The sequence below is a fragment of the Ischnura elegans genome, chromosome 9 (genome assembly GCF_921293095.1).
Source record: "Ischnura elegans chromosome 9, ioIscEleg1.1, whole genome shotgun sequence".
Taxonomy (NCBI): domain Eukaryota; kingdom Metazoa; phylum Arthropoda; class Insecta; order Odonata; family Coenagrionidae; genus Ischnura; species Ischnura elegans.
In genome coordinates, this window is record NC_060254.1 from 96,902,625 (window position 1) to 96,928,805 (window position 26,181).

Below are 26,181 nucleotides of genomic sequence, written 5' to 3' on the forward strand. Positions count from 1 at the left end.
TTAGAATGAAATAATGCACAATGTTAGAAAAATTTAATGCTGATAAATCATTTTAATAAGCTATGATAAAATAAATTAAAAATACTTCATGTAGTCGAGCAGTGTACTCGTACGTGGGACTTAGTCTCCAGACGCCATATTGGGACTTAGAAAATTTTCATCGAGTAATCAGCTGCACGGCTCATATCATAATTGCACTTAATACTCATCTGTAAGAACTAATTGTGAAAGAATTCAACAAATAGCTAAGGAAGTAACGACTTACCGATATATTTTCAGATCTCTCCGCAGAATGCATGCTCTCCATCATTGAACTGGTCATTACCTACTTCGCTACGTAGGTATGAGATGGCGACGGATGCCGTTTAAAATCTAAGTGCCACAAATGAGTTGCTGCGCATGCGTCACTTGTTCACCTCTCGCATGTTACGGAAATTTGTGTCAAATTTCCATGTTCGAAAAAGGTGTCAGCTGGATGTCAAGGTGAGGGTAATAAAACCAAACATTTACTATCCATTAAACATGGATAATATTTATATATTTTCCAATTTCAGATCATTCCATAAGTCAAGAAATACGGCAAAACTATCATCAGAAGAGAATGAAAGCACATCAAACACGGAAGTCCAAATCCCAAAACAAAAAAAGCTTATAAAAATATAAATAATAGTCCAATCCTCTTTAAACACGTACTAATCCAAACATGATAAAAATTTCAATATCATTGTTCGTGAAAAACACTGGAAACCCAAGTTTTGGGCTAAATTTCGGCAGCACATCACAAGAACTTCGAAAGTTGAGAATAGACAATTTCCATTAAAAACAAGCCAAGGAATGTTTTTTTTCGGCAAAAACAAATAGTCTCATCATCAAAATAACACATCCTCAACAGCAACCACATAATTCGGCTTCATTATATTTCCAACAAAAACACATGCGACACTGATGCTTGTCTTCGAAAGCTGAGCCTGATAAAAAAGATGCAGATGCACTTCACTCCTTACCCAACCTTCTGAAAGGCGAAGGCTAAGTAGACAGCTGAAACAAAAAAAAAAAACAAAACGTAAAACCCAAGAAAGATTTCGGTTCCATTACTAAGTCAAATCAGAATTCTCAGTACCAATATGGGATCTATTACCAGGAGTCCACAAAAATTTATGGCTTAAATTACTTGAGATCACAGTGGATGCATCAACGTTCAAGAGAGTTCATATGCTTCACTAACACTCAAATGTAAGAAAGTTCTTCTTTGAGGAGAGAGGCAGACTAACCTCTACATTCATGCTCTCATTTTAAGGCAGCCAAGTTCTCCCACAGACACATCTAGGCACAGTGGTGGTTACATATGGGGGGTGCGTGCCCTCCCTTGCTGGGCCACCCACATTGCGGAACCTCAATTGTAACTTTTTTATATCTTATATCATACAATTGTATTGTCTTGTATCTGAGTATAATCAGTTTAAATTAAACTTACTTAAACTCTGCATGTGACTTGATTATTTTAACTATAACAATTAAAGTAAAGGCAGAGATATCTTTTCTCTCTTTTGCACCCCCCCCCCCCTCAAGGGTATGGTATGCTGGACAATAAAAGTATTCGCAGAATACAGTTTCTCATCAATTACAGGGCCCATTTAAACAGCTACACCTTGCTACCACAACAAGAATACAGAGAAAGTAACTGAATCACTGCAATTCAGCCAGTAGCTCATTTTAAAGCCATGGCCACAGCACTTTGTTTGGCCTTTGTTCAACCGAGTTGAATCCATTTCCATGGAAAGTTACCGCTTCTGAGAAACAGTTCCTTTATCTTCCTCTGCAGAGAACTGACAAAATGGCTTGCCCCCTCTGTCCACCCACAAAGCAGCCCTTCCTCTTTCAGAGGAGGGAATTTGGGTCACTTACGGGTTATTAATGAATTACTAAACAACATTCCTAATGCGGAGGCCTGGTAAAATTTTCTTAACACACACACTAGACAAAAAAAATGAGGATACATACTTGGATACTTTAAAAGGCTGACATCACACCAATTTCCCTTTCACTCACTCGTAACATCCAGTTAAAAAAACAATGCACACTTAAATTTGAGTATTACCGTCATTGCCGTTTTTATTAGGTATATTTTTGAGAAATAAAATTTTCATTGTGAGTGAGACACGAAAGCATAGAGGGGTCACCATTCTCTTGGACAACAACATTGTTGCAGTAGAATTGTGGGAGCACTCTAAATGACCTCGAGGCTTGCATTGGGGAGAGTAATTCCGAATTACTATAAGCAGAGCTATCAACCAGTGTGTGACCCAAATGGGCAACCATAGTTCAAGGCGTTAAACTAGTCTCTCCCCTTTCACCACTGTTGTTTAATTAGAATTCCAGAGATATGGAAGGATTGCCTGGGAGCAGTTAGATGTAGAAGTTAAAATGATGAGATTGAAGTTCAAATCCAAGAGATTAGGCAGTGGATAGGAATTGATATGCTATTTTGGATTTCAGCCACTAGTAGACGTTTTTGGTAAAAATTGCAAGCAATAAAGCATAGAAATTGATCGCAGGAAGATCAAAGTCATGTAGTTTGATTAAGCCTTAAGACCAAAGAACTTGGGGCTTAGCATCAAAGTAGATGGTCACTAGCTTGAACATGTGGAGTAAATTAACTATTACAGGAAAACAGGCACAGCAGTATGCAGCAGAGGCCATAAGGAATAGAATAGCAGTTGCTAATAGATCTTTTATGTATAGAAATAGGTTGATGAGCGGAAAATTGTGCACCAGTATAAAGAAAAGGCTAATAAAGAGTCTGATATTGAGCAGAGCACTTAACAGTGTAAAAGCATGGCTCCAAAAGAGGGATGAGAGGCAACCGTAAAATTTGATACTTGGGAATGGAGAAGGTGAAATATAAGGAGAGAAAGAAGATTGGTTTGATACAGCTCTCCACTTCACTCTCCTATCCTCTGCTAATCTTTTCCTATTTATACATTTCTTCTCTTCCATAATCCTTGATAACCTGCCCTAAATAACGTCAATTGTCCCTCTCTTTTCATCCCATCCACTTGCCCTTCTATAACTGATTTCATCATGCCATGAAGCCTCACGATGTGGCTGTTTAAGTTGTCCTGCCTTATTTTTAAAGATTTCTGCAGGCTTCTCTTTCCTCCCACTCATCTGAAGACTCCCTCATTGCTCACTCAGACTATCCATTTTACCTTCATCATTATTCATTAGCACCTCATTTTGAATGCTTCCACTCTTGACTTCTTTGCTGCAGTCAATCACTTCTGCCTCCCTTCCATTCTGAAACATGTTCCATAGGACTTAACTCCACCAACACCAAGATCCATGGGATCAAGTTTTTGGGAAAGAGCTACATTACAGGTATATCATAGGTGGAATTATGCCCTCACCTGCTACCCTTCCATGAGATAAATTTCCCTACACCTAGTGATTAAAGAGAAATTTAAATCTTACCACCATTACCACCAAGCTTGTTTTTACATAAAAACGACACCTAACACAGTCCGGGATGAGGATCTGATACAAAAACAATTGTTTAACAATAACCCACCCCTCCAACTCTCCACCCCATATGGAAAGGATATGAGGGTGCTTTGGACAAAATTGCTGGGACATGCCGAAGGAAAAACTGCACCAAATCTGACACTTGCCTCATCAAATTCAATGTTTTGCTCTTTATTGGCTAGTTTTGATAGTAAACCAGTGATTGATGAGATAAACTGCCACTAGGGATCTACTTAGGATGATATCTGGGAGAGCAATAAGAAGATTACACAGTTATCTGAGGTGCTTCAACAGGCAGCAATTTAAGTGTGGTGAATAGGGTCAATATAATCTGAGCAAAAACAGAAAAAAACAATGAATATTTTCAAATATGCAAAATGAAACATTTCATGCGTACAGTCAAATTCAAAAGTATTGCTACGAATGGAAAAGTATTTTAGGTACTTCAGCAAAAGTATTGCCACTTTTTCTGCAGTTTGGAAATGGAGTTATGATATTTTCTATAGTACCAGTAGGAGGGAAATTTGAACAACTTTCCCCTCTCCAGCAACATTTTCATTACTAAATCATTTAAGGGGAAATGTACATGGGATAAGTGAAATGTTTAAAACCACATGAATTGTGCAGCTCACGCTAGATAATAAATCCACCTCCAGAACTTCAATTTACTTTCTCTCGTGTATTAGCCGATCCATCAGAGTATATTTTATAACAATTAGTATACATATGTAGTAGTTTTTTAGATTGCCACCATTTTGATGGAACTCACCACTGTTCGTGTGATGTGAAGCAACCTCACAAGTTATTAACTCAAAGATCAAGACTGAAAATCAATCCTCCCCAAAGAATAGTTAGTCAAAATAAGTTTCTAATAATGCTTCAGTGAACTTGAAATAATGTTTACGATTTGCCCAAATACGGTTACCAGCAGTGACTTGAGTTGCTGTAGGTAGTGGCGCAGCGAGGGGGGGGTTTTGGGGGATAAACCCCCCCCCCCCCCTAGAGCTCATAGAAATTTTAAGTTTAATCCAGTTTACTTAATTCGATTGATATTACCATTATAATAGTGCAAGGATTCATAAAATATCCCTCAGAAAGCCGTAAAACTCACCATTTTGGACCATTTATCTTAAAATTCCGCAATTTGTTAATTTCGCAACTACCACTTATCCTGGTGGGTATTCCATACCCCCACACACCACGGTATTAGTTGCACCTAAACGCCCCCTAGCCTTAATTCCTAGCAGCGCCCCTGGCTGTAGGGCAGTATTTCATACACCTACAAACATTCATCATAAATCATGTGATAACAACATTTAACACCCCATCCACACTCTTTAATCTGTAAATTCTTTTGAAACCAGGGAGAGGTGTCAAAGAGCTGAAGTTCATAAACTGAAAAACAAATGGCTGCACAAAGGAAAGTGGCTGACATCTCCAGCGTCAAAATCTCAACCTGGACAGGGAGATGCACAGGCACCACAATGCTGAAACTAATTACATTTATTGTCCAAGGAGCAAAGGGTCAAACAAAAGAAGCCAACTCATGATATTCATCCCTTACCACACTAATTATAAACCCCTAGAAATTACTGAAATAGTGAAAGAGAAAGAGTAGAAGTAGTTCGAAGATAAATAATTTCTACAACATTATTTAATTAATGGATACCAAGTCTGCCACAATGAGCTACCCAAAAAACTTACATGCAAAAGCAATAGGAACGAAATTTTTAAGCCTTAGTGCTAACATAGCATGCGTGATTGAATATGACCTTCATTACTTCAATCAACAAAAATATTTATAAATAAGGACTGTCATGAAAAATTAAATCTAAATTTGAAAAGAAAAGAAAAACTTAGAACATTTACAGGAGTTTGTATACCACCAGTACAATCTTTGAAATCCATGGCAGTTCTTCCTGAAAGAATATGAGTAGATGATAGCACATGTGGTTAGCACTTTGGAGATACAGGATTGAGCCTCAATTGTGCCAGTGGATTTACGTATTTAATGGCTGAATTCGCACTCTGCAGCTTGATTCTTTCAATTTCATAATCCCACAATTACTGGAATTATTACACTTCCCTCAATATATTGACATCACCTTGGTTGAAGCTATTTTGTAACTTTTGACCAACATGAATAACACATTTCACCACCAATTCTTTACATGGCAGAGAGAGCTGGTGATAGCTAAATCATGGCATTGCACCTCATTGATAGAAGATGAATTAGAACCACTAATGCTAGTTTCTAGTCTTTGTATGCCTCTTTCGTTAGATTATTTATTATAAATGAATGTTATTAACTATAACTTGGATAAGTAAGGCACATATTAAGACGATTTGAAGAGATACATCATATGCATGAGCAAACATGCAGAGCTGACTTCAAAAGGAGGATGGTCAGCAGAAACATACTTCACAATAAAGGTCTTAATGACAATGTCTTGCAGTAAATAGAATTACTAACAGGCTGGTTGCAAAAATTGGTTGCAAACCATGTTGGTGTAGGGTTCTCCGCCCCTCCTTTTTAAGTGCCATTGGACAACTCTCGCTGGCTGGACTGTACAGTAATGGATACAGAAAAAACTCAAAAGGGAGGCACACAAGATATCTTGAGCTACTTGTACTTTTATAGCAATGAAAAATAATCAAGTTACATGCAAAGATTAAGAAATTTTCATTTAAATTGATCGTACATGTACATAAAAAAAGCCATCTTATGATAGAAAAAGTTGCAATTGTGATTCTGCAATATTCGGCAATTCAGGCGGCCCCGTAGAGGGGGTTGCAGGGTGCATGCCCCCATAGCCCCTACATATATCCACCACTGTTACATTAGCTGTAAATTCTCCCCTGTCACTAGCATCCATCTTAAGTTTCTGGCATTTACGGAATCGAAGCGCTATTGAGTACCGAAATATTTTACTGATTTAAACATAACAATAGGCAGGATGATTCCTCAATTTTCTTGCATCCACACTCGATCCCAAAATGTTCTCAGTAACCTCACTTCTACGATCCAATCCAACATAGAATAGCACCAATCATCTAACTTTCGTTTAACTTCTTTGGATTATCAGTCAAGTGGAAATTAAGATTTTAAAATTATGAGAAACCTTTCAACACAAATAAAATTTCAATTTGCACAAAAAAGTGGGCAAAGAATGCCGTTCTGGATTAATGATTTCATGAAAATTCAGCATCAAGTATTGCATTCATTCATTCAGATATCTTATCCTCGAGACATGAGGTGGCCAAGACAAAGAAATTGGTCTTCCAACCCTGAACGTGCGACTTTTACCAGCCCATGACTTAATCCTGGGTTAGCTCTACCCTCACCAACAAAATATCTTCACTTTGAATCACTGAGAGTGATCTTATTTTATGAAACTAGGATAATAAAGGCTCCATTTCTGTGAAAGCGACATTCAGCGTCCTCTAATAGAGGGTCCCACAAGCTTACCCTTCACTTATCAAGGTAGTCACTTTCAAAAGTCGGTCCACATACCCTGCGCAGCCATCTCTGTTATTCTCTGAAGTCAACCTTCGCGTATTGCTTATACGTACCTTGTCCACTGGGGATCGATTTGACTTGATCGAGTAGTGCAAATGGTACAACTTGACTACTTTAACCCTCACCAAGAGCCCCAAGCATGAATTCAGAGCTAGGAGGCCCTGTGAACCCTCCCCCACAGCCAAACAAGATCCACCATCTAAGAGCGCAGTTAAGAATTCAAGAATCTTTCCTGCGAGCAACCCATCGTTTGAGGAAGAGAGAGGAATGTCTGAGTTGTTTGGTAAACTTATACAGCACACATGGTGCAAATAAAGTTTTCCGAGCATTTTGATCATACTACTCCAATATTTTTTTCTCCACATTGTCTTGAGAAAAATACATAAATATATACGTCAATGTTAATGTTGCCTTTTGCGTCATGGCTATCATCCACGCTTGCTTCACCTGTATTGGCGGCGAAGGATTTTCAGCTATTTTTCAATGTTTACAAGTGAAATAGTAGTTAGGTACTCCTGAAGCTTAAGTTTATTCGGAATACAAGTGGTGTCTACATTTTGAATACAGCAACTTATTCCCATCCCATAATTAGAAAATAAGACTTTTCTATTTACAGGATTTTAATTTTTTATCTGGAAAAAAAACTACCGATAAGGCAATCGTTTAATGAGAGGAGATAATTTTTGCATTATATTTTTCAGATGTGCAATAGGATTGCTTTAAATTGCTTTTAGGATAAATATAATTCATGGGCATTGAGTAAAATGGCAGGCTTTTAGACCACAATGCATCATAGTAAGTGTTGTCCTTTTCTTGCTGAGGAATAATCGTACATTAGTATTGTCCAGTGTTTTTTTAAGAAATACAGAGCGAGCAACATCAGCGTGGCATTATGATTGTATGTCAGCCATTTATTGTGGTCAATGAAAAACATAGTTTACCTGCCCTTCTGAAATGAAAATGTGAGTATATTTGATTATTATTAAAGGTATCACGATAATTTTGGATTACATGGAAGATTTTACCAATCACCCTACCTGTGCCCCTCCCTACTTGAACTTATTACTTTACTTAACAGCAACACCTATTCGCATTATGCCCTTTCATTCTATCCATTTCCTTACTTTCATCCTTCCCCTCCTCCCTAACCTCAAATCCCTCCCCGATGAATAGCACTTCATCATTTCTTTTCCTCTCTGTCCATCTCACCTTTTCCGTTCTTTTTTATACTCACATCTTGGATGCTTTCATTCTTTTTCGTCTCTTTTTTCGTTTTTCATCCTCTTTCGTCGTTGTCTAAGTTTCAGCACTGTTACGTCCTACATTCAGAGCAGTATATTTGGCTGCTAATAAACACAGTTTGTATTGATTGTGCAGAAATAGTCATCAGATACCCTAAATAGTATATTTTTATTTGGATGAAAGTTATGCATTGGTAATTTTGTGCAAGTAGGAATATGATCAGTATTTGTTCACCCATAATAATGACTCAAGGTATTCATTATGTGAGTGCAAATTCTATTATTGATGTGAAACCACTTATATATAATAATGTGGGGGACACTGACATGCATGATATCACCAGGCACCGATTACGACTAATTTTAGCACAGAAAAAGAAACGAAAAAAATGAAAGACTTCGTTTGACCTCTAATTGATAGGGGCAAAAATAAAAGATTTACTAAATGTGCCCTAAAATTATAAGAAATAGGCAAACAAGTCATATAAGTAATGCTTGGGATGGTTTTTTAACCATCAAAAATATATTTGTGATAACTATTAAGACATTCGAACTTTCGATGAACATGAACATGTGGGTTTTTTCTTACACCTGGAATATAATGAGCATTATTTAAATATTTGCTTATGGGAATGTTAGGAACGACTGGAATAAATATCATACCGAAATAACCATAATAATTTAGCACATTACTATTCACGAAAATGAAAAGGAGACTTCGTTGCTTTCCACAGATTTATTTCGTCTGTACGACATGTTTCGACCATAGAGGTCATTATCAAGTAGAGGACAGTACACAGAGGTCATTATCAGGTACTTGATAATGACCTCTGTGGTTGAAACATGTCGTACGGACGAAATAAATCTGTGGAAAGCAACGAAGTCTCCTTTTCATTTTCGGTATTAATTTCCACAAAGTTGAGCCGAAAACCATTGAATGCACATTAGTATTTTTTATTTCTCGTGTGATGAGGCACAAAGAATAATGTAAGATAATATATTTCCCAAGAAAATGCTTATGAATAATGGATGCGCCAATCAGAGAGTCTAAAATACTTAAAAATAGAGCAATAGGCATCTACGGTGTTTGGAAATACATAAAGAGATAATCTAATGTAAGATAATATATTTCCCAAGAAAATGCTTATGAATAATGGATGCGCCAATCAGAGTCTAAAATACTTAAAAATAGAGCGATAGGCATCTACGGTGTTTGGAAATACATAATATGTTAAAGAGATAATCTAGAAGGTTATTTTGTAGGTAACTTTTAGAATACTCTTTCAGACATAATTCCGATTTTTGTTTCTTCTTTATACGTGCGTTGCGGCGCAGACACATCTTGGTATTTTTGAGTACAAGGCAGACTACTCAGACCATCTATCTCACCAACAATCAGGGTGAGAATTATGTGACTGAGAACTTATGCTTCGCCTTGTGTTCTGGCACCGAGAGTGAGGAAGTCGGGAAGAATTTCGGAATAGTGAAGAATGCCTTGGAAGGACTTATGCGGACGCTGAGTGTAAGTCAAACTGCTAAGTGCCCTTTCAGGGCACAGAAGGCAAAGCAATACCTGAAGTTCAAGCTTGGCAATAACCGTAGTTGCCTGTGCTGGCCATGGGGACTGACTTTTGAAAGTGCCTGTACATATGCAATGACTGTGGTGGCCTTCACGAGGATATTTCTTGAAGTTTGAATTTGTCAGGTGATTGACAGGTAACAAAGTTTATAGTTTTTCTCCATACAACCTCACATAAAAACCAAAATATCCCATAAAATTTTGATACTTATAAATTTTGGCCAGTCTAAAGACCCACCGCAAGAAAAGATTACTAATTGTAGAATTATAGCATAAAATACCCACATGATGCTTCCCACTCATCCTTGGATAATGTTCCAACAGAATCAGATCTTTGCTGCTCACTCAAAAATGATTTGGCGTGTGCATAGGAGTAATCAGGGTCTCCCAGAAGATCGTAGCCTTTCATGGGTGGGTATGTCTAGGAAAAGAGAAAATGAGGTACATTTAGGGTAAAAATATACTCAAAACACAAGTTTCGACACAGTTAAAAATTAAATGTTTTCCAAAGGTCAATGACTTTCACATCTAAAATAGAACCAAAGTATAAAAAACATGGTTACATCAAAATTTTACAATCATGAACTATTGTTTTCAGTCCCAACAAAATATACACACGTGAAAGTATAGGGAAACTTTTGTTATTACAAAATTTCACCATTGTGGATGGGTCAGACCTAAATAAAAAATACATCGTAGAATGTTGTGAAGAATGTTGAAGAAGGGACAGTAGATTGGTCGTAAGATACAAGTATTGTAGGGGAACACAAGCTGAAACATACAATTGGACCAAGCTGTGGTGCTGTGCTTTCTCAAAATTGTAACTCATGGGAATCGCTAAAAATTTGATGCCAAGGAAGAGCACTTGTAAATTAATCGTTACTTTGTTTTCATGATGACTGAATGCCAAGTTTCCATGGCTGTGACCAATTTGCACAGCAGATAAAATTGGCACAGTGCCCACCATTAATAGTTACCTCCGTTAATATCTACCTAAGCACAACTAATCACAACTGCATCAAACAGGTTTCCAGACAGCAAATGGGAAGAAGATTCAAGGGCTGTCTGGGACTGCATCAGATTAGTAATTGGAGCTAATGGAAGCCACAAGCCAAGATAATAGGGTGGTTTCCCATTGTTTTTTTATTGTCTAAATCGAAAGGTTATTACTCCTGGGGTACTCATTACACGCTTGTAGACTTTTAAATGATGATATCTATTTTTTGCAATTAAATGAAAAGTGAAAAATTTCAAGCGTGCGAAAACGCGATGGGTAAGTATGAATGCTGGGAAAACTCCGCGTGACGTCATTCTGGTTCCCACTGTCGCCGTGTGAAGTGACCTTGGGGCGAGGGTATGTGCTTCACTGCGATGCAGGCTGCTAGCAGGTAGCAGAGTACCCTGCTTGCGGGTAGTGCTTGGCTTAAATTAGGATTATTAATACCCTATCAAACGAAGGAACCTTTCCGACCATAGGGAGTTTTAATAGGTGATTATTAAGAGATGTGTCCCTGACTTCTGTGCCTCATGCATGCATTGGTAATCTCAGACGAGGTAAAACTCCTATCTACTCGTACAGAAACTAGGTCCCTGTGACGTCACGTGGAGTGGCATCGCATGGGTGCCAATCTGGCCTTTTTCAAATGCAGTTAAAATTGACCATTGCCATTCTTCTAAACTGGGGTTTTCTAAAGCCAAATAATTTGCATATTATGAATACACTAATGGTGGGTAACGAATCGCAATCAATGCCTTTCGTTTTCTTTGATGAAGGAAACTACCCTACTGGCACCACGGTGAGGTACAGCAGACTCCCGATTATCCGGCTGTGGTTTATCCGGGTTGCGGATAATCCGTGCATGATTTGCACTCTCGCTCAATTTTTTCTGCGATATCAATAAAAAAATAGAATCTGATGCAAAATCATCTGAATTACTGCATTAATGCCAGGATAAGCGGGGATTATTATTTCCGTAAGAATCCCCTTCGTAAAACGGAAGCGATGATGTGCTAGCTGCATTCTTGGGAGCACTGTGTTCCGTTTTCCAAGCCTCCCAGAGTGGGACCACACTCCTTGATCACGGATACACACGGATACGGGCAAATTGTGCGAGACGCGACTACGTGGGGTATTGACTGACAGTGTAGTTTCTGACGTCGAGCAGTGGCTTTGAAGCATTTGTGCAAACCACTTTTCTGTATCCGTGATTACACAGCCACGGATGTTTGGTTTTCGAAACCAGGCCTTGCATGGAGCATTAATAATATGAGTACAACCATGTTATTGCCGCTAAAAAGATCGCAAACTGGCGAAGAGAGCTCTCAATTAGTCTGGGAAACACTCTTAGATAACATAATAACTGAATAAATAATAATATATTGTTTGTTTTAAGTAAATTATGAATATTACAACACATTTTAGTAAAAGTTTGGATTATCCGTGTTTCCCAATTATTCGAGCCGTCTCTCCCCAACATTAGCCCGGGTAATCGGGAGTGTACTGTAGTTGCACGAGTTCACCAAAAAAAATGGAACGATGATTTCTGATTTCATAAAACGATCTATGAAAGGGGGACCCTAAAATAGCCAGTGGGAAACCACTGTGCATGCCACTTTCAGTTTGAGATTCTCTCACTTCAGGGGTATTAATTCACCCTTTCTGAGTCAGCAAGCAAAAATGCAAGGCTTTAGATGGTTGTAGTTAGACCCTGAGACAGTTTATGTTCTAAGAATTTTTTGACCTCTTTGATATTGGAAATGAGTGATGTTTGAGAGCAGTGTGCAGTGCTGAAATTTCGATTTCTACTCTGTAAAAGTGAGCTGGACACGTTTAATATGTGGTCTACAGCTTACAAATAACACACCATGAAAAGAAATCAAGTGTACGATTGGTACTTGCGATTTGCAACATATGGATAGAAGACATTCAATGTCCAGATCAGCCTTCTTTATCTAGAAATGATGAAAATAATTCATGCCCTAATTGATAGAAGGCATACTATTGATGAACTTGCTAAACAATCTGATCTTTCATAGAGTTCTATGCAAGGCATTTTAGCAAAAGATTCATAAATGAGATGAATAGCGGCAAAATTCATCCCCCTCTTATTGACTCCTGATCAAACAGTTTTTGGCAAAACACCGAAGGACACCACTTTTTCACCCACTCCACTCACCAGGTCCCGCACCTTGCATATTTCTTTTTGTTCCCCCAGATGAAAAGAGTGACGGAAGGGAAACGTTTTGATGGCATTCCAGAGGTGAAAGGAGAATAAAAGGTGCCCTACAATGCATAAGAAAGGACGATTACCAAAGGTGCGATGGAGAAAAACTTTCGAATCAATGCATCAGTGTTACTGGAAAAAAAGGAATCAGAACGGAATCAGAAAGTGATGTGCCAGTTGGTAAGTTATGGAATATTTTTACCGCAAAAGTGGTGCTGCAGAAGCTGGTAAGAAGACAAAAGTAATTTGCAATACTGGCATGGTATGTGTACTAAAAATTATGGGAAAAGGATGGTTATGTACGGAGTTAGGAATTAAATAAAGCTACGGGCGAAACCAGCTGAAAGAGTTGATGCCTTTAAACGCATCATGGTGATATTTTTTTCAACCCAAGCAATGAAAATATTCCTCCTCCTGACTCTTGAGGCCACTGGCAGAAAATGTATACTGGTTATTGTGAAAATATCCCTGATATTGTGTTTCTGATCAAAGTTGTTATGCTCAGAGTTTCAATACCCATTACAATCCATTAAGGTTTAAGTTACTGGCCTTAAGGAGAAACCTGTACATGATTCAGAGTTTTTATTTCCAACCTGAATGGCAAGAATTTTTGGATAATCATTTTTGTCATTTTTTATAAGCATTCAAAAGTATTTTTATTTTAAAATAAAATTATAAAACATTAGATGCCATCACGCTAGTCGGCTGGTGAGCAGTGACAATGGTGCTCAGGTAAGGGAGCCTGATACTCCAATTCCACGTAGTGACCAGAGGTGTCATGGTGCCACAAGGTACCGGAATGCCGTTCTGGTACTGGTTAATAAAATATGTAATACTAAAAAACCACTTTTAACAATTTTGGTGCCTAATTATTTTTCTAATACAAACATTTGTAACCAAAATAAAAAATGCAATAAAACATAAATAATTACTAATAAGTATTAAAAACACACACACTTCTAAAAAAAGTTAAGGAAATTGTGTTCTGGCACTGCTAATTTTGGCATGACGTCACTGCTTGTGACCCACCAGAATGCAGTGGATAGACAACCTTCTGGGTGATTCCATATAGCAGGGACGGCGCTAGCAGGTGCGGGGCTAGGGGCGAACCTTCAGTGCGGGGCCCTTCACTTAAAATATTAAACTCTATACCCCATCTACAAACTCGAGCATTTTGAATCCCTACCACTCTCTGGCTAAGTATGTGTTCCCCTCCCAAATTCAGACTTCGTAATTACGCCGTTATGATACCATCACGCAGTTGAGTTCAAAATAGTATAATACAAATAAAATTTATAATTATATTTATTCATAAAATTATAACATAAAATAAACATAAAAAGCGCGCTTTTTACTTTAAATTACTGCATTATTATTCCTTTTTCATAATATTATTTTTTGTCTAGCACGGACTTAACAATACAGTAATAGTTGAAGTTGCGTTTTCAAACTATCGTATATTTGAATTTTTTTTTCACGAACGCGGGGCCCCCCAAAGCGCGGGGCCCGGGGCAGTCGCCCCGCCCTAAGGCCGGCTCTGCCATATAGAGTGTAATTGTATGAGGGACCCAAAAATAACAGGAAGAAACTTTTAAAAAGCACAGATATTTTTTGTGTAACAAAGGTAATTCACCTTTGAAGTGGAAAGTTATTTTCTGAGACCCTCCATCATTTCAGTCGCCCTCGGACGGAAAGTTCAGATAGACCTTAGTGGACAGCTTAGTCTGAAATTATGACATCTTTCCAAGAACCAACCATGAACTATCCGAGAGAATGCTTAGTGGATAGGGCTCCTGAATGGCTCAGCACGGCACAGTTAATGTAACACCTTAGACAGACTGGTCTGAGAAGCAATCTGAGTTCTTGCTTACCCAGGCTACAAATCTATCAGATCTACGAGAAGAATCTGAATGGTCACATTAGTCATTTCTTTGATTGCCATCATGTCATACACGATGATATAAATTCATTCTAGCTAATTTTTAATTCTAGAGATGGTAATTTGAATGAGTGAACCAATAAACTGAAGTCGTTAATGGTAGGCATTGAATGCAGGTTTCATTCATAAATTAAGATATGCATTATTTCTGCATGCTGAATGAATTTTCACATAATCCTTGCTAAGCCATTAACCAGGATTATATCACCACATATTTGAATGAGTTTCTTAACTCTAGGACTCACCTCCAAAGCTGTCATTTTCTGTAATAAAAAACGACTACTTGTACAGTTCTCTTTGTAGATTTCAGCAAAAGATTGCTTGGATACCAATTTCAAGCCATGCCTTTCTGCAAGTCTAGAAAAAGAAGTATACAAATAAAAAATACATAAATTTACAATTCATGACAGTAGTTTTCCAATGCATCAAATTCTTAGGCTAGCTCAATAAATATTTAAAGAATCTCACCTCACAAAAGTAGGAAAATGAACTAAAAACTCTGGGCAACTGACAACTTCTTCCAGGTGGAAGTAATATTTTGCACCAAATAGAGGAATGGATGAGAGTGGTTCAGTTGGACACTCAAATGTAACATTGTAGACGGAATTCCCAAAACCGTTAGCATCACTCAGGGTTAGCCTTTTCCTGTAAAAACATAAAATTAGTCTGAGATTCAATTAACGCTGATTCAAAGTCTAGATTACAATGAATTACAACTCCATGTTTGCAACACTAAAGTGAACAAGTTTGAATTGCTTTTTTGGCCGTTTCATATTGATAGGTTTCCATCAAGAAAAAGAGGAAGTCCAGTACATAATTGGAATTTGATTTTTTACTGGAAGCTTACTTTGAAAACAGGCTGAAGGTTAACCCTTTCACTGCTGTTAAATCTCCGGAAACCTTCTCCTCACATGCGGCGAAAATGTTAAAATGCGTTTCCTGGACCCATGGAGCAGGTACTTCCAGGATGGGTGTGGTGCACCCTCCGAAGGGTCACTAATCCCCGACCCTATCCTCAAAGAACTCACCCTCGCAGGACCGTCTCATCGGCCCTACCAGAGGGGGCCCTACCTCCGGAAAAGTGACCGCTCTGACTGCAATTTGAAAATCAATCAATTAATCCGATCATCGAAATATGATTGTTTTCATCGCACTCCTGCCAATCAAGCAATCAAGTACGTCTTTGAACCGTGTTTCTGTGATAAAAAATAACGATTTTGTTAACTTTGCAACAAAACGTGGCTGCAGACCACCGGAAAATGGCCATTATATCAAAGTTAACAAAATCATTATTTTTCATCGCAGAAACACGGTTCAAAGACGTACTTGATTGCTTGATTGGCAGGAGTGTGATGAAAACAATCATATTTCGATGATCGGATTGATTGATTGATTTTCAAATTGCAGTCAGAGCGGTCACTTTTCCGGAGGTAGGGCTGGTAGGGCCGATGAGACGGTCTTGCGTGGGTGAATTCGTCGAGGAAAGGGTCCTGGATTAGTGGGTCCCTTCGAAGTGCTTCAGCGAAAGTGCTGACCGCATGGCACGGAGGAAGAAAAAGTACGTCCACCGCAGTCTGCCGTGCGGACGTACTAGGTACGTCCACAGCAGTGAAAGGGTTAAAGGAATAAGTAGCTGTCAGTAAGAAAGACAATTAACAAACTACCAGAGCAAATATTATCACAAGTCAACAACCTCAAAATGATAAGGTGAGATGTAGGGGTCTATCCTGTAAGGAAATGAAGTATGATTTAATATCAAATTCTCAGATGGCACTTCTTGGAATTTTTTTAGGTCTTTATACTTCACAAGTTTTGAAGCCTTTATGAAAAGTCTTAATCAGATTTTTAAAATATGATTTGATTTGAATATATAAAATACTGACTGGCATTTAAAATAATACCAGTGAAAAAGGGATGAAAATGCATGCAAGATGGTTGAAGAGCAACTCAGAAGGAACTTCTGCCAATCAATTATAATATGGTATAATTCTTTTACAACTTAAAAAATTAAGAGAGAAAAATTTTAAAATTATTACTCTCCTGAGTTTTATATGAATAATGCACACATCAAAACTTTCAATTTCACTCGCATGAGAATTAAGGCACATTATGAGAATTTTCAAAGTAGATTAGCAGAGACATTTGAATGTGGTGTATGTGGCATTACATTAGCCATGGGAAAGTTTCACCTTGGGTCATAAGGTCCATAAGTGATTGCTTGATAAGTGATTATTCTGGAGATAAAGGGCACCTCTTAAAAGCATCAAATATGGTACATTGAGAGCAAGTGTGGATAAAAATTTATCAGACGGAAGAAATAAACTATTTAAGCAATCAATAAAATAACACTTCTACTTACAGAGAGTCAATTTAGCATGATTAGCTAATGCTAAATTGCATACATGCATTTTATATCATTTAACACTTCCCAGACCATCATTAAAGGTTTATCTTTATTTACAATACTTCTCCCACATGAAAGGTGGTGTCTTTGAGCTAAAGCAGCATTACTGAAATCATTCCTGGAATATAAACCCTGGACAATAAGAACAGCTACTATACATTCCGAGCAAGATAGCAGTAATGCCAATTTGACGTGAAGATGCCTCTTGTGTATGGAAAAAAGCTTTCATCAAAAAAACCTGTGGACTAAGCACCTGTGGAAATATAGCACTAAAAAGTACATCAATAATTTTAATTAGCATTCAATGTTATTTCAGTATTATATAAAGCAAAATATCCTCCGAGGTCGCAATGAACCCTACTTTGCTGGCAGCAAAAGTGTTAATAAAGCATGCAAAAGTATCACGGCTCACAATAATTAATACCATAAATGTAATAACACCAAATGAGCACATAAACTCACACAATCTCGTTTGCATCAGGAATAGTACCAATGAAGAACCCTCCAATGCTTAGACTCTCAGCTGCATTGCGAACCATCATATCAGCTTGCTGCAGGCTCTCAAAGCAGTAGTGGAAAGCAAATTGACAACTAACAAGGTCTAGTTTTATTGATGGATCTTTGTACTTTGAACGAAGCCTCTCCTGCATGGAAAACAATGAGGTACTCAAGTTTAACACTAAAAAGTGAATTCCATAAGAATATTTCCTATAAAAGGTTTATCTAAAAAAATAAATTAATCGTTATATATAATAAGAAAGACCAAATTTGTCCACAAATATAAAAAAGTTAGTGTACATTGAATTTTTAGATAATTCATTCTCACTTGCAGTTCAAACTTAAAACAATATCTTAATTGGCATTTGGTGATTCTTAAAGGTACATTTCATGAGTCCGAGGTGCTAAAACTTAAGTGGCCAAAAGAAATATTTGGACCACTAACTGTGATCCATATACATATTGTCATCAGACAATTGGAACCATCACATATTCCTTCATCAGAGTCCCTAACCTGTGAGGAAAATGAATTAAAACACAGGACTTACACTGGATTAAAATTGAAATTAAAGGGGATATGAAAACTTTAAATATCATGATCCATTTTGAAGCGTTATAGTAAAAGAAAGACATTGAAGTTATTTATAAACACATTAAATGTAAATATTTCATGCATGATTAATATTTTCATTCTAACTGACTTAGAATAATGATAACAGCCGCCATCAGTGGTGGTGAGGTATAGTCCTTGCCTGCCATGCTAAAGGTCCCAGGAACCCACCTGCATAGGTTACCACTATATAGGCATTGATGTTCGTGTACGTTTGACTGTTCAGTTAAAAGCCCTGGTGTAAAATGCCAATGGTGCTGTTTTTGGTGATACAGGAATAAATAAATCAATTACACAACTAGATAAATATTTTGATACGTGAAAGATACAGGAAGAAGAAATATCAACTCCCTAAGCAAACTATATTTTTGAGTGAGCAAAGTCAGGAATTCAAGAAATGGATCTTTTTCTGTCACATGACCAAACGAGGGGAGACCATGTACCTAGCTACGCCTTTTTTAATGCCATATTTTTTTATGGCATTCGGAATGTCAAATGCATGTCGAGCGACGACATGGTCTATTACTTCACAAATTTACAAAGATTGCCCACACACACAAGTTCTCAAGACGAAAACATCGGGAGCGATGACGGGTACACCCGCACGCCACAATTTTCATTACAATACTCTTATCCTGTTCATTCCCCATCGTCAACCAGAATTGTTGTATTTTATCGCTTTACTCACTGCTTTCTCTCATCATCAATAATAATTGTTACAAACTTAACCTTTTCGAGACGGTGGAGTTCTCTCCTTAGCATGTTTGCTGGACTGAGCCCCAAGAGACCATTCTGTCCCCTCTGCAAGGGTCGGGGACTCTGCATTATATCGGACTCCGCACGTAGGTAGTTGGCCTTTAGGGGTTTATAACCCTACCCGCAGCATTGGTTCGTGGACAACTCATGCTTTGTTTATATGAATAAGCTACATGGATAATTACTGCATGCTTATAAATTGCAGACTTTGAATCGAATTCCTGGTTTTATTCTGAGATGTCTAATTTTGAACTGAACTCTACTGTCAATGTTAACAGATTTAATGCATCAACAATTTCCATGTTGATGTTTACACTGAAATCCAGATATGAGTTAATATTTATGGAAGACTTTTGTTTAAAAATTGTAAATACTGCTCAAAAGACAATTATCCAATTCTTAGTTTATATTTTTTGAGAAAGGAACAAATATTTATTTCGCAAACGGACTGAAGGAACAATTGCATGACCGAAGTCCCTCACCACAAAGGGGGGTAATATAAGACGAGGGGTCCGGGTACCTACTCCAGGATTTCGAGGGTATGGCCTAAGTCCTGCTGTGTTGGGTCCTGAAACTAAGACTTCGCAAACCTTTGACTGTCATTAAAGGTGGAGAACAAGGAAACATATAATTTCAGCATTAATTCACCTGCGTAGGAAAATCCCCAACAAAAATTTTCGGCTCTCATCTCCCAGGTCAAGAAACATCCTGTCGCATATTTTTGTCATCAGTACCGAAAGGGTTAAACTTATTAAAGTGAGTAAGCTGTTGAAAAGTGTTTCCTTCCATCATTAAATGCACATGGCTAATGAGTGAAAATTTTTCTCATTTTTAGTAAATATATCAGTGCAGAATGAAAGAAATGCATATAAAAGAACCTCTCTTATTTCTTGTTAATGAACCCTCAGGCAAGGCATCTTCCCATCTTCTCTGAAACATTTAAAAATCATCCCTCTTCATAAAAATAAAGGATGCTCTAATAACTTAACTAATTATAGACCAATTGCACTTCAAAATGTTCTGTCGAAAGTCTTTAAAAAAATATTCTATAACCAATTAACATCATTCTTAGAAAAATTTGCCCAATTGTCTTACAATCAGCACGGGTTTTGAAAAAAACGTTCCACTTCCACTACCTTACTTCAAGCCACTGACTTCTTATTGTCTTCTCTTGACCACAAACAAAAACCAATGGGATTCTTCTGTGATTTTTCTAAGGCTTTTGATTATGTTAATCTCTCATGCCTTCTCAACAAAATTAATAATCTGGGTGAGAGAGGTATAGCTAACAAATGGCTTCACTCCTACCTCACCAATCGAACACAAGCTGTGCCACACTCCATGAAGGGTAATAGATATTACTCGGAGAGTAGTACCACTTCTGTTGGTGTACCTCAAGGGTCCATATTGGGCCCAGTTCCTTTTCTATACTACATAAAGGATTTGCCAGTATCCTTTTCCAATATTCCTAATGCTGAAGTCATAATATACACTGATGACACAAACATCTTACTTTCTGCCCCATCACAAAATGACCTTATCATGAGTTCTAAATCTGCAAATGAAATCATTCTTCTCTGGTGCGTTGATAATGAACTGAAATTAAACACTGAAAAGTGACATAATGTTCAATTAGGTAGTAAAAGTCATCTGGAAAGTATTTTAATTAAAATTGATAAAAGTCCATTGAGAATGTTACTTCAACTAAATTTCTAGGTTCATATATAAGTGGTAATATATCCTGGGTTAAGAATATTGAGTATTTAGCCAATAAACTCAGCTCTATTTGCTACCTTTTACGCCACCTCCGAAACTCTGTTAATGCACATATCTTAATTACGGTACACTATGGTGCTTTTTATTCCTTGATGTCATATAACATAATTTTTTTGGGCTCATCACATCACGCATCCAAAATATTTACAATACAAAAAAGGGTACATAGAATTATATTAAAAAACCTTATGATGCTTCCTCTAGCCCCATCTTTAAAACTTTGAAGATCCTATGTGTCCATTTGTTACCTTTGCTAATATATAAGCGTAAAAATCTGGACATGTTTGAAATTAACTCCAGTTTTCGTAATTATGAAACCAGAAATAGGCAAAGCCTTCACTATAATATAGTGAGGACAAATAGAACTGAATTAGGTCCACGAGAAATGGGAATCCGAACATACAATAAACTCCCGCACCATTTAAAAAATCAATGTGAGTCATTGGAATCTTTTAAAAGGAAGTGGAAGGCATTTCTGCATGAAAGGAACTATTATTCTGTTACGGAATACCTGATGGACTCCACAATCTAGTGCTTCATTTTCATGTTTTGAAAATATTTTATATGTGAAAATACATACTTGTACATAACCTTTCAAATATATGTTTCTAATCTACTAAATTGTATGAATCTTCTCCATTTTTTTGATGTGTCTTATATCTTCTTGCAGATCCTTGGACAAATAAATTATTATTATTTATTACAATAGCTACCCTTTAATCATATGGGTGAGTTGGTGCAGAGGTTAGCACGGTTAACTCCCACCGCAGCGACCTGGGTTTTGGGCTCCATCACGACGGTATACTTATCTTCACAAGTGTGAAAATTACATTTGTTAAGTAAAAATAAAAGTTATCGTCCCTCCCGACCTTCACTTTGACTACCTTTCATACGCAATTCGCAATAACTAAATTTGTGAATTTGCAGGAAGTGTTGTTGCCCTGAATTTCTTCATATTTATTATGTGTTAATTTGATTTGTGTTTAATATTTATATGTAAATTAAATTTGTGAAGTTATGGAGTAAAAAGGGAATGCTATAAGTCCGACGCACAGAAAGTGCTACACAGATGTTACATGAATTAGGCTGGGAGCTGCCAGAGACTCAAAGGCTGCACAGATACCTTTCGGAGTGACACGGAGGAAATTGCACTAGAACCCCAATATACTTCCAGGTCTGACAGAAATGAGAAATTAAGAGAGATGTTTTGCCAAATGGATAGGTATGGGAATTAATTTTTTTTATTAATACACAACAACCCAAACAATCAAAGACTTTAATAAATGCAAGGTGGATCTTCATTAGAGCATTTCCTTTTTATGTGTTACAGCTGTTTTCAAAACACCTCCCGACACTTACCTATTAAGGCAGCTCACAGTGTACTATTTATAATCAGAAGTCTCTCTAATAAAAATATCCTGAGTGTGAAGGAGTTTGGCAGATAGTTTCTCCAGGTAGGTGTTATGGGTGGAGTTCAGCATTCTTTCTAATGCTTAGTAATATTCTCATTCACAATATGCATGTGACAAATGCTATGATAGAGAATGAAATTTTTGATTTTGGTGCCTAAAATATGTATGTATTTCAGACCTTACTAAGCCTGGAAATTAAGCAAATCTTTGATGAAGGGAAAGTAAAATGCTGATAATCACAAATAATCTATTTCTCAATTACAAAAAAGAAAAACTCTCGGACTCAGGAAAAACCTTTTCGGTGACCTAAGGCAAACAGTATACATAATGAGCTTGAGTGCACTGTATATAGTAACATGAATACATTATACATCTAGGGTAACGCTAGGCCAACACACCTTAGTACAGTCAGCATGTATGAATTCAGCAGTATACATACATGGTGGCCCTCTCCTGCCATCATTCCTAGACATCATATCAGAGTATCTCTCCTTACACTGTTCAATACTAGTCTCAGCCACGTCAGCACAGAGCAAATGGGTGATGCGTCCAACTTTCCACTTGATCAAATCACCACCTTTGCCACATCCTAAATCTAGAACCTTCACTGGATCCCCATACCTCTTCTTGTGTTGGATTTGAGTGAGATATTTAGCTGAAATGTCAATGAGACACTATTTCATAAATCTCAAATTGCTAATATTAACAAATTTTACTTCATGACTATAAAAGGGGTCAAATAGGCTGTCAGAATGAATCATTCTTATAATTGTCATTCTTACATTCATATGAGCATGAGAAATTCATTTTATGCAAGCGTTAGTTTTTCATAACTTCTACAGCATATGAGTGAACTGTATTTTTAAATGCCCCATTGTTTTTGGGAATTTTAATGAAGGTACTTTCACAGAGTTTCATAAATATGAGTCAAAAAACAATGACTTCAGATTTTTGTGCATTGTGTCTTGATGGATTGAAAAAGTATTTGACTTGAGTTATATTCCCTGAATGAGAGTAGCAAACTTGAGCACCAAGTTAACAGTTAATCTCTAAAGTTAATTCTTGCAATTGAATTTTATCCAAGATTGACATAGGCCACTAGGTGGTACTTCTGAATCTTACCACCACTGTTAAAATAAGCTGTGCAACAGATTTGCAATACAATTTAACAAATACAGCTACCACACAATTTCGTAAGATCATATAGCAGATTTGCCTCTCTCTACAAGTATAACCACTCTCATGTAAAGGGATCCTTACCATGGCTCAGTATACTAAGCCAATTAAAAGACTTGCACATTACAATAATAAATAGTGGCAATGAGGTAGCAAGTTGAGTGAATATGGTCATCGACATCAAGAGTGATAGACACGGGGAGTGAGAGACGGTGAGAAACATGACAGGGTGGTAAAAGGTTTATGAATGAAATCATACTACATATTCAACCAAATTATAATTAATAAGGCCAGCCTTTAATAACCACCACACACTAAAAAGCATGCTTGGATCACTGAAGGACAAGGAAATCCCGGAGGAACGGAGCGGAATATATCGCCTCAATTACGCCGACTGTGACGCGATTTACATCGGCCAAACAGGGAGGAGTTTTTCCATCAGAGTTGGCAAGCATCAGATGTGTCAAGGACAGGGGAAGGATCATTCACAATTTGCAAAACATCTTATCAACATGGGGCACAATAAGTGACTTCACCCCAACTATTCTTCACTTTGAGAAGAAAGGATGGGGATTAAATGCCTGGGAAGAGCTCGAAATTTTAAGCCACAGGGACTTATACCTCGTTAATGACCACCTTTACCCTTCTTGCTACCCCCTCCTCCACTTTCCCACTTACTCATCCACCCCTCCACCCACAGCGATGCCAAACCCAACCCCTACCTCCCCCTAACCAACAGCTTCCGGAAATTTCCCTACCCAACCTCCTGATACATATACTCGACAATTTACTTGTAATTCTTCACCTTGACAATATTATGCTCTAACTAAACCATGGTCGGTCTCAATAAATTACAATGTGGAAATAGAAAAGTTATTATTCCTTCTATTCCTACAATATTCAACCAAAGTCTTCGGAATTTTTTTTTCTACCAATAAATTCTCTTAAGCATGGTTCAAGGTATTATGGACATCATCAAACACATCGAGCTTCAAGTATGGTCTAAGATTGTATTTTCAATGATTTCAAAATTCTTTATGCATAATTTTACACATTGAATAAGAGATAAAAATTAAATGTGAGCAGAGTTTCATCTTGTGCGTAGCATTGCAGGTACTTCTACATTGAACTTTGGTCGCTTGTAAGCAGAGTTAATTGATATGGATGATAGAAATGAAATTGTCACCCAGTTTTTACAGAAAATGAAATCATTTCTATCATTTGAGACACAAGCAACAAATAAATAACCAATTCCTTAAGAGCACAAGCAAAATCACTATCCACCTCCCTTCCCTGAATAAACATACTATCACGACAAAAAATTCAGCTAGGTTCCAATTCTCTATACTTGAAATGATGAAAATTCGTATTTAAAATGTACCTGAACTAACCGAATATATACAAGAATTTCCAATAGTATTATATGCATTAGAAAATTTAAAACAAGTTCAATCAATTCTGTTTCATCACTTAATGTTTTAATCCACCGGTTCATTTGAAGAAGAGAAGGTGGGGTAACCCAGGATTAGGCAGCAAACATGAATTTCTAAAATTCAGAAAATGGTGGCCTTTCCATGGGCACCACGAAAATTTAATTTGGGGTAGGTGGAAGGCTTCCGAGGAAAAAAAACGAACTTAAATGGAGTTTTTACAAACATAAATGGTTTATATTAATTATTTAGTGATTATACTCAGCTTATTCATCGATGCAATACATACCAGTTTCCAACACAAAATCTCACGCTAAAATTACGAGGGAATGGTTAAGAGAATTATTGGGTCAATTCGCTGGTTGACTTACCAATTGTGACACTTTTAATCCAGTTGTTGAAATTTCTCATGTAAAATATACGACTTTTGGATCTAGCCTCCAATCCCTTCGGTTCTATAGCATTATAATGACCAGCAATCACAGGAACCACGCTGGAGGGGGGATTGGATGTTGAGGCATCAACATCTTTACCATTTTCTGCACCTACATTTTCGTCGGCGGGCTTCAAAACTTTAGGACCATCGATCGAAAGACCCACGATGGCGCTGGAGGAATTGGATGCTGAAGTATCATCATCTCTCCTAGCATCTCCTGCCTCATAATTTACCTTTCCAGTGGTTTCTTCATCCTAAAACATAATTAAAACACTTCACATGCAAAACAAACTTCTATTAGGATTTGCTCCAGTTAATAATATAAAATTGTGCCTCACCTTGGCACTCGCGTGAGATGTGGTGCCATCAGAATCATTCATATCTCTTTTATCTTTAAAACAAGAGAAATATCATTTATTACACACCAAGTATTTATAATGAGCATATACATAAGATAGTTAACAACGTTACCTTATTAATACCACTAAATTATAAATCGTATGAGATGAAAATATTTTCGAATACTTCAAACAAAACAAAACACGATCTATGGTTAGCAGCCTGGAATGTCGACTGTTTGTTAAATTCGTGGGCCGGCCGACCTAGTGCTCATACGCAGCAATAGATGGCGTTAGTTGTCACCGGGAAATCAAAATTT

At 37.3% G+C, this 26,181-nt stretch overlaps 2 protein-coding genes and 1 long non-coding RNA gene across 4 annotated transcripts in view; 1 reads left to right on the plus strand and 2 right to left on the minus strand.

Annotated features, from left to right (window-relative positions):
* The window catches only part of LOC124165596 (DNA topoisomerase 1), a 30,742-nt gene extending 30,341 nt beyond the window's left edge, over positions 1 to 401 (minus strand). For both annotated transcript variants that reach the window (XM_046543056.1, XM_046543055.1), the window contains exon 1: positions 266 to 401. In XM_046543056.1, coding sequence (XP_046399012.1) covers positions 266 to 322 — 57 coding nt within the window. In that variant the 5' untranslated portion in view covers positions 323 to 401. The remainder of the gene's footprint in view (positions 1 to 265) is intronic.
* LOC124165599 lies at positions 397 to 843 on the plus strand. The gene is made up of 2 exons (XR_006866266.1): positions 397 to 483; positions 555 to 843. It is a non-coding gene; the product is annotated as an uncharacterized LOC124165599 (long non-coding RNA).
* LOC124165598 (mRNA cap guanine-N7 methyltransferase) lies at positions 506 to 26,100 on the minus strand. Its single transcript, XM_046543059.1, has 9 exons — positions 25,995 to 26,100; positions 25,862 to 25,914; positions 25,459 to 25,777; positions 22,880 to 23,136; positions 17,892 to 18,073; positions 15,494 to 15,670; positions 15,271 to 15,382; positions 10,148 to 10,283; positions 506 to 1,038 (listed from the first exon to the last, which is right to left on the minus strand). Exons 2-9 carry the CDS (start codon positions 25,901 to 25,903, stop codon positions 1,001 to 1,003), a joined length of 1,263 nt encoding a protein of 420 aa, XP_046399015.1. The 5' UTR covers positions 25,904 to 25,914; positions 25,995 to 26,100; the 3' UTR covers positions 506 to 1,000.
* Between the last annotated feature and the right edge of the window lie 81 nt (positions 26,101 to 26,181).